This window comes from Hyaena hyaena, unplaced genomic scaffold (genome assembly GCF_003009895.1).
Source record: "Hyaena hyaena isolate Hyena2069 unplaced genomic scaffold, ASM300989v1 scaffold_705, whole genome shotgun sequence".
NCBI lineage: Eukaryota > Metazoa > Chordata > Mammalia > Carnivora > Hyaenidae > Hyaena > Hyaena hyaena.
The window spans coordinates 654723-669346 of NW_024081339.1; the positions used below are offsets into that span (position 1 = coordinate 654723).

The window sequence follows — 14624 nt, forward strand, 5'->3', positions numbered from 1 at the left end:
ACGTCATTCGTGAAAGAAAAGACGACAAGAGCAAAGTCACAAACCTCCAGTGAGAAATGTCCCCACTCCAGCAGAACACTTCACAGACACAGAGCAGTTAACAAATATTTATTGGATACCAAATATGTGCACAGCAAGACTGAAGCTCTACGCTCAGGTCCAAAGAAGGAAACCTTGATCGCTGTTCTCTTCCGTATTGCTACATGACCTTAGTATCCTGAGCCCTAGATTACGGGGTGCCTGAGGGGCTCAGTTATGCGTGACACTTGGTTTCTGCTCAGGTCATGATCTCATGGTTTGTGAGTTCGAGCCCTGCACTGGGTTCTGCACTGAGCATGAAGCCTGCTTGGGATTCTCTTTCTCTCTCACTCTCTCTGCCCCTTCCTTGCTCTCTCTCTCTCTCTCTTTAAAAATAAATAAATATTAAAAATTTAAAAAACCTGAGCCCTAAATTAAATCTATCAGATTGTCATATTGGAGATTAATGGTAAAGTTCAGATGGACACAAAGCTCTTAGTGCAGGTGACAAGCAATGTGTCCCCGTGAGGGTCCCCTGTAATGTGCTGCTGTGCCTGAGTCACCATGAGCAATGGAGAGAAGTAATACATACCGCCTGGGAATTATCCCCAGCAGTAAATTATGTAAAGGGCAGCTTTGTTCATTGTCTTAGAATTTTCGGCACCTTTATAATTTCTCTGGTGCTACACTGCTACACTTCCTAACAAGGAGTTCAGGAGGTACGTGTAAAAAACCCATTCAGAAACAAAAGAACTATCGTCCACAATTCCCTGGTCAGAAACCCTTACGGTCAGATGCATTTCGGAATCCAGAGGTTTTTTTGATTTTAGGAAGGGAATTAACGTATTTTGCACGTGATGTGAGAGTCCAAGCAGGGCCCAGGGTAGCATGCAGTAAAACGCATAAAGGACTTTTATACGGCCAAATGCGTACATCCTCACCCGAAGTGAGATCGATAAAACTGACAAAGAGCCTCACGTCAGCTGAGGGCAGGTGTTCGCCAGCAAACAGATGCAGGGCAGCCTCTACTGGGCAGCCCGGTAAGTTTTCTGTGTGACGGCTTTTTGGATTTCAGAACTACATTTAGGGGACTGTGACACTGGGTCATAAAGAATACCTGAAAATAATGAAATATTTAACAAGTCCAATAATCCTTAGACAAAATGGACAGAAACTTGAATGTTTTATTTTTTTTTAATTTATTTTTTTTAATGTTTTTATTTATTTCTAGGAGAGAGACAGAGACAGCGCGAGCAGGGGAGGGTCAGAGAGAGGGAGTCACAGACTCCGAAACAGCCTCCAGGCTCTGAGCTGGCAGTCAGCACAGAGCCCGACGCGGGGCTAGAACCCACGAACCGCGAGATCATGACCTAAGCGAAAGTCGGACGCTCAACCGACTAAGCCACCCAGGCGCCCCGAACGTTTTAAAGCTGAAAGAGACCTCGAAAGAACTGAGTGTGATCTTCACCGACTAAAAAGGATTACCCTGCGTGTGCCTCCGTGGATAACTCGACTTGACCACGGTCATCCCCCTTGGAGGAAACCAGAACGGATGACCGAGGTGCTTGGACCCCGTGAGTAGCACACTGAGTGATTTCAATGAAAAGCCCATCATTTATATGCAATGTATGTGGCACGTGATCTGGTAATGCCTTCACTTTGCGTAGAACGGAATTCCTTCCCCGTCTCACCCCTGCCCACCACAGCTCTACGGCCACTTAGCCACCAACTCTTTTCCCGTCTGTCTTCCAAGTCCCTGCACGATGCAAAGTGACCTCCGGGCTCGAAGCTGCCCCTGATTCCTCTACCGTCCAAGCCGCCACGCGTGCTGCTCCTGGCCGAGCCTGCCCCCCGGCTCCTCCCGGTCCTAGGGTCTGCTCCCCCAGGACAGGGGGATAAAAGCCCTCCGTGCACCCCTTCTTGCTCCCTCACCTCCCTCGGCACCCCTGCCTTGCCTGCCCTCTGGGTGCTCGAGGCCTGGGTCGGGTCCCACCAGCCCACACCTTCTGGCACGACCCTGTTCCCAGTGGGCTCCCCCACACCCCCGGGCGCCAACTCACCCTTCCCCGTCTAGCTCGGAAGCTCCCTTCTCCAAGGAGCCCCGCAAACCCCCCAGATCCGCATCGGGGAGAGAACCCCCCCTGCTCCCCGTCCTCCATGGGCACCTCCACGGGGACAAACCACCGTGCATCCTTGTGCGTGTTCATCCGGCTTCCCCCCCACCCGGCTGTGAGCGGGAGGGAAAGGGCGGGATTTAAACATCCGGTGTCTTTAGCCCCTCAGAGGAACGCCTGACACAGAGCGGACTGTCTGGAGACGTGCGTTGAACGAATGAACGATCATTATTACCTCACATATCCCATCTATACAAACATTACGGCTATCCTCCGAGCAGGGGGTCCCATCTGTGACTTTATTTGACAAAGAAAAGAAGAAATCAAATCCTTCTGCGATACAGTAGAGTTTGCATAAGTGCTGATCTTAAAAAGAAATACACACACAAACACAAATAAGAAAGATACTTAAGCTCTGATCATTTTTGTTCTAAATTTTAGATAGACTTTTTTTTAAGGTTTTTCTTTTCTTTTCTTTTTTTTTTTTTTTTTGCCCATAAAATAAGTCCCACACAATATCCATTGCAAAGACATTTTTGATGGCTGTCTCCTGAGGCTTGGTTTTCCCTTTAATTTTGAATTTGCATAAGGCTTCACTCTTCGTTTTTACTCTATTGTGTCATTTACTGTCCTTGTTCTTTCCTCAGTGGTTGGCACATAGTAGGCATTCAATAAATATTTGTTGACTGGAGCTACAACATCACTATTTGACTATTTTACTATTATGATGAGCTATTCTCTTGCAGAAATGCAAAAGGTCATTACTATTTTGTAGCAATATACACAATTCTCACAAGAAAAATGTAATAGAAGAATTCAAATGGTCACCAATTTCTTAAAAGCTAGTGCATTCGGGACACCTGGGTGGCTCAATTGGTTAAGCATCTGACTTCGGCTCAGATCATGATCTCACAGTTCGTGGGTTCAAGCCCCACGCCAGGCTCTGTGCTGACAGTTCAGAGCCTGAATTCTGCTTCAGATTCTGTATCTCCCTCTCTCTTTCTGCCTCTCCCCTGCTCACACATTCTGTCTCTGTCTCTCAAAAATAAATAAACACTAAAAAAAATTTTTTAGAAGCGAATGCATTTGATGAAATTTATAATATTTTTAAACTGATAAAAGGAATAACTTTTAGATGAAATCTCCAGAGAATGATGTTTTCTATGAACACAATGATTATCAATGAAATACTGATATGTGGAGAATGTAGGTATCACTGTACACTTAAAAGTGGCAGATGGGGGCACCTGGGTGGTTCAGTCGGTTAAGTGTCCGACTTCAGCTCACGTCATGATCTCACGGTGCATGAGTTTGAGCCCCGCATCGGGCTCTGGGTTGACAGCTCAGAGCCTGGAGCCTACTTCGGATTCTGTGTCTCCCTCTGTCTCTGCCCCGCCCTCCGTTCACACTCTGTCTCTCTCTCTCTCTCTCTCTATCTCTCTCTCTCTGAAATGAATAAGCCTTAAAAAATTTTAAAAAAGTGGCAGATCAAGTCAACCTCTTCTCTTGATAATCTATTTCAAATATTTTATGATTTATGTAATTAATGTGGACTTCTAGAGAAACTTTTTTCTCTTCGTTCTTCTTAGTAAAAAAGGGAAGACTTGATGAAAATATAGTCTGCCTTAGGAATTTTCATGGACTCCAGACTTATCCACAAATATTTTCTTTATCGTATAAGATGAGACCCCATTGAATAATCCTAAGAATCGAATTGAGTACGTGCTTATGTGATTGTATTTATTTCCTGAGACAGCAAAATCCTGAAGAGCACACATGCTTTGGACCCCATTTCAAAATTCTTTCTCCTTTTTCTCCTGCCTACCTATTTCTCACTGGCTTAAATTTTACCGAGTTTAGGATTTAAAAACACTACTGAAAATGCTTTGTATGAAACTGCTTAAAGTTTTCCTTCCAGAATTCACTGACTTCATAAAGCTCTTACCATGAAAACATGGTATCTATTGGGCTGCAGAAGGAGAAGAGTAATGTCAGATGAGATTTATTTATTTCTTAGGTGTTGCTTGGACAGGATTCCCAGTTTTAAAGGGTGAGGTGACTAGGTGTTCTTTGAATTTCTCCTTAAATTATGCCAATTGAGCTACCAAGTTCAAGTTCTTTCAATCTTAAGAATAATACACACTTCTCTCAAACTGGAGAATAAAATCGTACATATGGTACAAATAAACTTCTTGGTTTAGAATAACACTTTTGAATATAATATACTTGAAGATCATCTTACTTTCCAAAAGATGCTAAACTTTTTCTTTCATTCTCTGGCAACTCTAAGTGTTCAGTGGGTGACATGTTTATAGCAACATCACCATCCACTGTTGTGATTTGTAACTAAAAAGCACTGATCCATTATCAATAAGTCACCTATTTTGAATGCTTTATCACTTCTTTGAAGATTTTATGGTATTATGTAAGCGTTCTCTATCTGCTTGCTAATTTCTGCCCCAGTGGCCATGGGGCAGGCAGAAGAGCCTGTGACAATGACCTCACACAGCAATGGGGTCTATCCGAACACCACACTTCCAACCATGTAATTCTTTAAAGAGTTTTCAGTCATGTAATTCTTTCAAGCACGAGGCTGTTACTAGAAGGAGGGAGTTAAGACTTACCTTGGACTTGAGTGTACGGCTTCCAGGTGTAGTGCCGTCCTCGGAACCGTTTGCTATTGTACTCGGCACACTGTACCGCACGGAAGTCAGCGCTGTTGTGGGGACACTTCTGACTGTTGCACAGCCTCAGAGTCCGAGCCGAGCCCTCACAAAACTTCCCTCCATGCGATGGTCTGGAACATACATTTCACAGTTAGAAAGCCTATATTTGGGGCGCCTGGGCAGCTCAGCTGGTGGAGAGTCCAGCCTCAGCTCAGGTCACGATCTCATGGTTCATCAACACAGAGCCCGTTTTAGTTCCTTGGTCTCCCTCTCTCTCTGCCCCTCCCCCGCTCACACTCATGCTCTCCCCACGATGAATACACACACACACACAAAAAAAAAGAAAAGAAGAAGAAAATGTTCTACCTTTAATAGCTACTCTCCCCTCTCTGGAAATTAGGCTTATTGAAGAGCTGAGCAGACCCTGTTACGTCATTTACAGGGACCAACTAGTGTACTTCTAAGGGGCATGGCACTGTCTCACCTTTAACAGCATGGGCAGTGTTATTTACAGTATCGGTAGAGCAAGTTAGGGTGTGGAAATGGATCTGCCAGCATCTGTTCACCCTCACCTCCCAGCACCCCTGCAGAAAGCAGGGTGACATTACTGTTCTGCACTCCATAGAGGAGGGACCACTAAGTGAGGGTGGCTCGCCCAGAACTCCACGGTTCACAGCCGGCAGAGCTGAGACTGACATTCAAGGACTTCGCTTTCCAAACGGCAACTTCTTTCCACTACCAGTTAGTTTCCTGTGGCAAGGCCAGGACGCCAGGTTGGGTCCGAAGGACCAGTCACCTCCCACGGGTCGGTGCGGGCAAGAAACACCCCAGCTCAGCCCCTTGAACTCATGGGGACGCACCAGGACCAGGGCATCCTGTACGATGTGGGGGGGACCTACTGGGTGTCACACGTTAAAGACGGGACCAGAGAGCTGTGATGTGACTCCTGTTTTAAACAAACTGAGGCATGAAAGAGGATCTGGAACCTCCTCCGGCCCAGTGCACTGGGGACAGCTTCTGGCGTCCATGTCTTCTCGTCCAAGGTCACAGTTAAACTACATGTTGCAAAGGTGAATATATTTCATGAAGAACCAATTGTCTAGCTTTATTTTTTAACATGAAAAAAATGGTTCTTACTGCTTCTTATTCATTTGTGTGCTCTACAGCTTCATGATTTATATATGTATATATTTAATTTATTTTTATGAGTTTTTTAAATGTTTATTTTTGAGAGAGAGAGAAGGGGAGGGAGGGGCAGAGAGAGAGAGAGACACACAGAATCCAAAGCAGGCTCCAGGCTCCGAGCTGTCAACACAAACCCCAACGTGCGGCTCGGACCCACGAACCGTGAGATCATGACCTGAGCCGAAGGGACACATTTAGCCGGCTGAGCCACCCAAGCGCCCCTATGTATTTATTTTAAGCAGACCCTTGGTTTTTCACATAAAAGAGGTTGAAATCCATTTCCCGAATATCACTAATGGATCTGTCACCCCCTGCTATGGTCAGGTTAGCTTCAAGCATCTGAAATTGTACCATGGTGATACCATTGAGACATACTTGCCTGCAACGACTTTCCTACTCAGTGATGCTTTTTAATTCCAGCACAGTTAACGGACACTGTTACATTAGTTTCAGGTGTGCAATATGGTGCCTCGGCACTTCCGTACATCACCCAGTGCCCGTCACAAGTTCACCCCTTCACCCCCATCACCTGTTTCACATCCGCTCCCCCACCTCCTCTCTGGTGACCGTCGATGTGTTCTCTGTAGTTCAGAGTCTGTTTCTTGCTTTCTCCCTCTCTCTTAGTCTTCCCCTTTGCTTGTTTGTTTCTTAAATTCCACACAGGAGCGATATCGTACAGTATCTGTCTTTCTCTGACTGACTTATTTCACAGAGCATCATACTCCCGAGCTCCGTCCATGTGGTTACACTTAGCCGGCGATCCCTACAACACCATGTGATGAACAGATCGATACTACTGCATTTAGGTCCACATGCTGCTTGGAAGATTCGCAGCACAGAAATTGCTCGTGAGGAAGGAAGTGAGGACGTACTTACCTGGGGTTTGTGCACAAGCGGTCTCTGTGAGACACCCCCCCTCCGCAGGTCCTGGAGCAAGGGGACCAGGCAGACCAATCTGCCCAATGGCCATGGGTGGGCTTGGGGCCCTGGTCACCAAATTTCACACACTGTCCTCCCCGGCACCACTAAAAATTAAGAAAGAGAAAAAAAGGCTGATGTGACTCATGGCTGGGTAGGCAGGTCCATCACTGCTGTGATGCTCGGCCATGAGGAGCTCGGGAGAACACGCAGATGTCAACATCTGACCTTCAGGCAGCATATGGTGCAAATACAGTGAATGTTGCTTCTCCTTCCTTCCCAAACCTAGCCTGGTTTACAAATCGCCACAGAGGGAAGATCCACAGAAGAACCGTTTCCTAGCGCCCGAGCTGCCGGAATGCAGCATAGTTAATTAAGTGGTGTTGTGCAAATGTTCAGCCCGATCGTTCAGCTCGTGGGTGAGTGAACTCCAATCTCTCCGAGAACAACGTGCTTTTCTTATCTCTTTCAGAGCAGACGGAGTCTTGGGCAGAAACGTCCAGCTGGACGTTCCCTGTGACTCAACATCTTGTCATTTCTGGCCAAGGCTCTGCGCCTTCACGCCCAAACACCTGGGCTCAAGCCTGGAGCCTGGAGGTTACAGAGGATGCGGGGGTCAGAGGTTACACTGCTTCCTAAGGACATGAAACAGCCCACACTGAGCTGCAGGTGTCCCCATGAGGCTGTCCTTTCTCAAGAGGAGCGCTCATCGATGTCAGTTCATGCTCAAAGCCACGTGCTGTCTTTGCTTCCGTCACACGGAAGGCTACACAGCATCTCCGTGGTGTTCAATGGTGCTGGTTTTCTACCCGGGGTTTGGTGTAGACTTCAACGAACTTCAGGCCATCTGTTGAGAGGAGAAAAGGAAGTGCTCATCCCTTGCTGCTGGCCCGCATGGACCAGCAGAGCCTGGCCAGAGGGCTGGGGGGTGAGGGGTGGGGTGAAGTCCTCTCCTGTCTGTCTCTGAGAGTAGGGCCACCAGATTTGTTCTGAGAGAAAATACGGTACTATACAAGAGGAAAATAACAATACTTCAATTATTCATTGTTGTGTTGGGTGAAGACATATCACACGGCTGCTATCTGACCACCGTTGGCATGCAGAAATGGCGTGGGACTTGAACATAAGAAATTCTGAGCACTGAAACCTCATCCATTTAATTTTTTGATTCTCCCCTAGAAGCAAAAAGTCTCTTTTGTCACCCCCTGTCCTCACCCCAGGTGACAGAACAAGTCCTCAGGTCCCCCTGACACCCTCAGCTCAGTGAGGGGCATGTAGATGACAGCAGGGCGCCTGCTCCCCAATGGCCTTGAGTGAGAGAAGAGAAGCAGATGGCTGGCTCCTGCGGGCTCTGGGCAGGGCCCTGGAGCCGGGAGTGACGGGGAGGGACGGGGAGTGAAGGGGAGGGACAGAGAGGGAAGGGGAGGGACGGGGAGGGATAGGGAGGGACTAGGAGGGAAGGGGAGGGAAGGGGAGGGAAGGGGAAGGACAGAGAGGGGAGGGGCGGGGAGGGACAGAGAGGGGAGGGAAGGGGAGAGACGAGAAGGGATAGGGAGGGACTAGGAGGGAAGGGGAGGGAATGGGAGGGAAGGGGAAGGACGGGGAGGGGAGGGAAGGGGAGGGACGGGGAGGGGCGGGGCGGGGAGGGATGGGAAGGGGAGGGACGGGGAGGGAAGGGGAGCGACTGGGAGGGACAAGTCAGGGGTCTGTTGTGGTTGTTTTGTCCCATTTAAAAAAACCACCTGGCCAGGGCTTCTGACACACGACACGGAAAATGTGAAAGCCAGACCAACAAATTGAAACTCAGAAAACATCATCAGGTTTAAAGCCCCTTGCAGCCCTGCTTCTGTTATGCTGAGGACTAAGCTCAGAAGCGGATCGGTGTTTGGGTCAAATTGATTTTGCTTTTGGTGTTTAAGGATTACTTGAAGAAAATGTGGTTTCACTTTGCTTTAAAATTACACCAAATATTTACTTTTATTTTTCAAAATTTCGGGTTTATCCTTTTATGTTTTTTAATGTAGGAAAATAATTGTACAGATTACGATTTCCTTTTCTTTCGATCAAAGAGTGCCCACTGCACAGAGGCCATTCCGTTCTGTGGCTCATTTCCTGGAAGCCTGAAGGTGGGTCTCCCCCCGCACGTGGGGTTTGCAGTCCCCTCCCTCTTCGTGCACAGGCGCGGGATTTCCAGTCTTCTGCCGGCCAAGCTGCCGCCGCAGTGAGGGGTCTTGCCAATGCCTCTTCTGCTATTTCTGTCCCAATATCCTTATACGACTGTCCTTTCGGGGCGCCCGGGTGGCTCAGTTGGTTAAGCGTCTGATTCAGTTCCAGCTCAGGTCTTGAGCTCACAATTTGTCGGTTCAAACCCCGTGTTAGGCTCTGTGCTGATAGTGCAGAACCTGCTTGGGATTCTCTCTCTCCCCGCTCTCTCTGCCCCTGCCCTGTTCGAGCTCTCTCTCTCAAAATAAATTTTAAAAAAGTTACTTAAAAACCTTTCTGGAAGTCTGAGGAGAAAACACTATCTTCTCCTTAGGAGGCTGGGGGGTTGCGTGGGTGCATGCAGGCACAGGCGCACAAACATGCACACTCACACGCACACTCACGCCGCACTGACTTCATGTATAAATTCCACACAGGTCACTGACCCGTGGAGCCCACCGTGAGCAAGTCAGAGGAAGAGCATGTGTTAAATACACGGGCACCATTTCCACGGAAACACCACTTGAGTCTCTGAGGACAGCCCCCTGTTTCCCACCATCTATATTTTATTTATGGCCAACACGGCTTTTGAGAGAAGGCTTTGTCTTAGCATGAAACGTGTCACGATGAGTGCTTGTTCCTGCGGTGATACTGTCCCCCGAGTCTGCATGTCACACCTAAAGCCACACACACAGGAAGCACCCTGACAAAATGCACCAGCTGACCCGGGGAGGTGGGAGAAAAGAAGCCTCAGTATCAGTTCTGCTGCTCTGTGGCCTGGGGCAAGTTACTCAAGTGCTCTAAGCCTGCGCGTCCCTGAGAACCTTAGAGGCAATGCGTATTGCCAGGCTGAGTTGTTCCAAAAATCCGATGCGGGAACACAGGCCAAGCACCGGGCACCAAATCTCAGGTCAGCGTAACATGACAGCTGGTTTAATTCTACAGTAGAGGCCCACGATTGTCAGAGAGCTAGAATCTGCTTTCATTCGCTTTGGGCTGTGGTCCCAGCTCCCTGTTCTGGATTCCCCCGGTGTGAGAATAAAGGAACCCAGTGTTCTTTCCCTGGAAAGGCTCTCGCGTGCCCGAGGGGGTCCGAGATAGACTCACCCTCGCACGGCGGTTGTAAGGGCTGCATGTATGTGATGTACTAAGGACAGAAACTCACGCTACAAGGGTGCAATCAATATTAGCCCCATTGACCACCACGCGCAAGCCTCACTGGCAGCACAGGGTGGAGGGAAACTTCTCCGTCCAGGAGAAAAGGGCACAGAAGCCGTGTGGTTGTTGCCAAGCATCCAGGACACACCAACTGAGACCGGCCAAGGCACCATGACATGTCTGGTAGCGCACACTTCTAAACCGATCAACTCGGGCGTCCAAGAACCTGCTGCGCAGGAGGACACATGGCTGACGGCACAGGGAGCCTCCACAGGAGCCTCTGACGCCGTCCAGCAGGGCCACCGTGCAGCCCCGAGACGCTGCACAGAGCACATTATTGCCGGGTCCTTGTTAGCTGTGAATTCTGGCTTAACAAGGGAAAATAACTGAAAATGCCCCAAACAACCAACTTAGCTGTGCTTTTGGGGTAAATAAAACGTAACCAGCATAGACGGGTTATTTTGAGGCAGCATCACAGCTAGGGAATTGGTCCTACAGGAAGCAGGAGACCGGAGAAGCACCTGGTGCCCGCGTGGCCGGAAACATAGCCAACCATTCAGGGAAGCAGCCCAATTTTGCGAACGATCGCCTGAAGTGTAAATTTCAACCAAGTAAACACAGAAAGTTATGATCATCTGCGGCCTCGTACTCGGGCCAATTTTTCCTGGCATCCCGGGACCATGTATGTTTCCATACTGCGGCACGCCGGCAGGTCCTCTTCCTCTTCCGAGAATCTAAAGCATTTTTATTAAATTTTGTTGATAAGTAGGCTTCATGCCCAGTGTGAAGTCCAATGCAGAGGCCAGCTCAGGGCTCAGACACAAAACCCTGAGATCAAGAGTTGAGCTGAGATCAAGAGTCGGACACTTAAATGACTGAGCCACCCAGGAGCCCGCTCAATAGTCTTATATATGAAAAAGAACAATGAAATCACAGGTTAAATCAAGGGAATCAAAATAATACACTTGGGTTTTACAGTCTTTTTAGTTCCATGACAGAACCATCATTCTACTCCAGTGAGTAATGATTGTGCTGTTTTATGTACTTTTTTCTACCAAAGCTCCTGTGTTTTTGCCCCAGGAGAGAACAACACATCAGAATGGGCTACTCCAGGGTCTTTGAATTCATGCTCTGTGCCTTTAACAGTGTTACCTAATGCGGGTCCTGCACACGGTTAAAATATGGTCAAGGGGTTAATGCTTCCCTTATTAAGCAGACGCTGTTGCCATCTGTCGCCTGGCATCCACATCTACTGATGCCAGACAGCCCATCGATTACATCATCGGGAAAGGAGGAAGAGGAGAAAGGATCCCTTGTATAGATTCAACACCGCCTTCTGACGCGGAGGTAGGCGCACACGTATAAATGAGGAAGACGGGCGTACGAAATACCAGTGCAGGAGGAGGGGAGAGGCTCTGATGTCCAAATGTGACCCGTGACCGAAGACTAGGTCCTTACCATGTCATGCCCACAAACGGTGCCTTCGGCTGCGGGCATAAATTTAGTCTCGCATTTCCTTCCAATCCGGTGACACCACAAGGCTTTGCAGATATCCTACCAGGGAGAAAAGGTCATCAGCGTTACAAATGGTCCATAAATCTACAAGAAAATTCACCAAAAATTTTAAGGGGAAAGCAAGCAACTGATATAAATTAAAAGCTGATATCAATTTAGCAGCAGATGAAAACGGTAGAAAGAAGAAGACCCAGAGACTCAGGTGCTAGACTTGGCCTGACTTAATTCCATCCCTGAAGCTTTATTTGTTCATATGTATTTATCATAAATTTGACAAAATTATGTTTTAAAACATTTTTTTAAGTTTATTTATTTGAGAGCGAGAGAGAGGAAGGGCATGTGTGAGCAAGGGGAGGGGCAGAGAGAGAGAGGAGAGAGAGAACTCCAAGCACAGAACTCAGTGTGCCATCAGCGCAAAGCCTGACCTGGGGCTGAAACTCACGAACCATGATATCATGACCTGAGCCAGAATCAAGACCCAGACACCTAACTGACTGAGCCACCCAGACACCCCACAAAATCATATTTTCTAAACTAAAAAGTAAAATATGCTGAATCCTGAGGCTGCAGCAAACTACAAAAATTCAAAAGACTCAATAAAGCCTAACATTTTATAATTTATTCTTGACTCCATCATTCATTAACCTCTCCAAGTCTGAATCCTCATTTCTAAATTAAAGCTGATTATGAAATTTTCTGACTTCCCCATCCATCCATCCACCCACCTACCATCCCCAATCTTTTTTTATTATTAAAGCTTATTTACCTATTTTGAGAGAGAGAGACAGAGAGAGAGTGGGAGTGGGAGAGGGGAACATAGAGAGACGGAGAGAGAGAGAATCCTAAGCAGGCTCCGAGCTGTCAGCACAGAGCCCATTGTGGGCCTCAAACTCATGAACCCTGGGATCATGACCTGAGCCAAAATAAAGAGCTGGACGTTTAATCAACTGAGCCACCCAGGTGCCCCCATCCCAACCTTTGATGAAGGCCTAGAATATGCCAGTTGCCTTGCTAAGAGGGAGGTCCAATAAGGAATATGACCCACACCCTCTCAAGCATGGTCTAACGGAGTAAATTTGCTATAAATCACCATATGGTGCATGTGGGAAGACTCAGGAAAGGACTCATGGGAAGATACGATATCTCAGCCAATTCCTGAGCTTAAGGGGTTTGTTAGGGAAGAGGGGATGATATTCAAGTGAGAAAGAACAAAGGGTTTGCGCAAAAGAAGGAAAACGTAAGGGAAGAGAGGTGTGTGCAGAGGAAGGAAGACCCACACGGCTGATAGGACCGTAAAATAAAACAAGATCTGAGATTTGTACACAGTGGAAGTGCCTCCAAGTGCAAGGAATTGGCTTTCCTTTCATCTCCTTCTGCGCTCAAAGGAACATCTTAGTGAGGGGTGTGCAGTAGGACTCAGAAAAGGACGGAACCTTCAGGAACGCTGGTGGCAGCTTCAAATGCACAGGAGGTTAACGTTTCTTAAATTATCTGCACAACTGTTCTGGAAATGTGAACCAGCGTTCGATCACTAAGCGTTCCCGGGGCAAATGTGTCACGTTGGCGGTTAGTGCCTCTCACGACACTCACGGGCATGCCGACGTTGGGGGCCTCTGTTCTTGGCTAGAACAGTGTTTCGTTTACAGATCGGAGCCGTAAGAAGACCTCGAGGAATCCGTCAGAGCAACGGCCCGAGTGTCTGTAAGTCCCCAGAGAGACAACTGGAAAGCGTTTGTTTGCAGGGTGACGACTGGACAGGATGCCAGGATATAAATAAAGCTGCCTTGAAATCGGAGCTCAAGGACGCAGGCTCGACACCTGGGTGGGAAGGCGGTGGATCAGAACCAGAGCCTGTACCGCAGTGGGAGGCAGGGGTACCCGCGCTGGAGGGGTGGCTCACTAAGGATTCCGGAGGCTGGGTGTGCACACATAAGCCCATGAAGGCACAAATGGATGGATGGCTGAAGAAATGAATGGGGAGATGTGAACGAGGTAGCTGGTCCGGTGGTTAATCGGATGGGAGACGGACGCAGTGGTTGGGTAGAGAGTCTGGGCTTTTGAGAAAGCACATCTGGTGTGGACTGGAAGGGCAGGTCTGGGCAGGCCGGACTCTGTGTCCTTGTGCGCTTGAGAAGGGCAACTCCCCCACCCCAACCCCCGGCATCCTCCCTGCTCACGACCTGTCCTGAGAGCTAAATGCAGTGGTTGTAAGTAACAGGCCAAACTCAGGCCGCTACCCTAGGGGCACCAAGCACAGCACACATTTCCCTCCTCACTCCAGGGGTGTGAGGTGACTCGAGCCCACTCCCTTCATGGTTGTGGCCTTTGGGAGCTGGTGCTCCCAACCGACGGGGCAGGTTCAAAGACTCTCCAAGTCTTTGAATGATACAAAATAAGTGGTGTTTTAAAATGTTAAATAAGGGCTTCCTGGATGGCTCAGTCGGTTAAGCATCTGACTTCGGCTCAGGTCATTTGAGTCCATGGTCAGTGGGTTCGAACCCTGCGTCAGGCTCTGTGCTGACAGCTCAGAGCCTAGAACTTGCTTCGGATTCTGTGTCTCCATCTCTGTTTTTAAATGTTAAATTATTCTTATGTATTTGACATAGCTACCTGGCACAGAAATCAGTACCTAGCTGGCTTTCAATAAATGCTTTCTGAGTGAGCTGAACATCTGTTGGTTTGTTCCTGTGAAAGCCTTGGATGCAATGAACAGGAACATTTTCACATAAAAGGAAATAAGGGTCAGTGAGATGTGATTGTAAAAATATCTAAGATGACACAGGTGGGCCACCTTATGTATGAAAATGCTAGATCTAGACCCTATTATTTAAAGTATTTTCATAATATT

At 48.0% G+C, this 14624-nt stretch overlaps 1 protein-coding gene across 1 annotated transcript in view; it reads right to left on the reverse strand.

The window, feature by feature from the left end:
* The window catches only part of ADAMTS16 (ADAM metallopeptidase with thrombospondin type 1 motif 16), a 145937-nt gene that overhangs the window by 57466 nt on the left and 73847 nt on the right, over window positions 1-14624 (reverse strand). Inside the window, exons 10-13 of the mRNA XM_039217681.1 lie at window positions 11720-11815; window positions 6860-7008; window positions 4757-4929; window positions 2368-2498 (exon numbers count right to left, since the gene is read on the reverse strand). Of these exons, the coding sequence (XP_039073612.1) occupies window positions 2368-2498; window positions 4757-4929; window positions 6860-7008; window positions 11720-11815 (549 nt within the window). The remainder of the gene's footprint in view (window positions 1-2367; window positions 2499-4756; window positions 4930-6859; window positions 7009-11719; window positions 11816-14624) is intronic.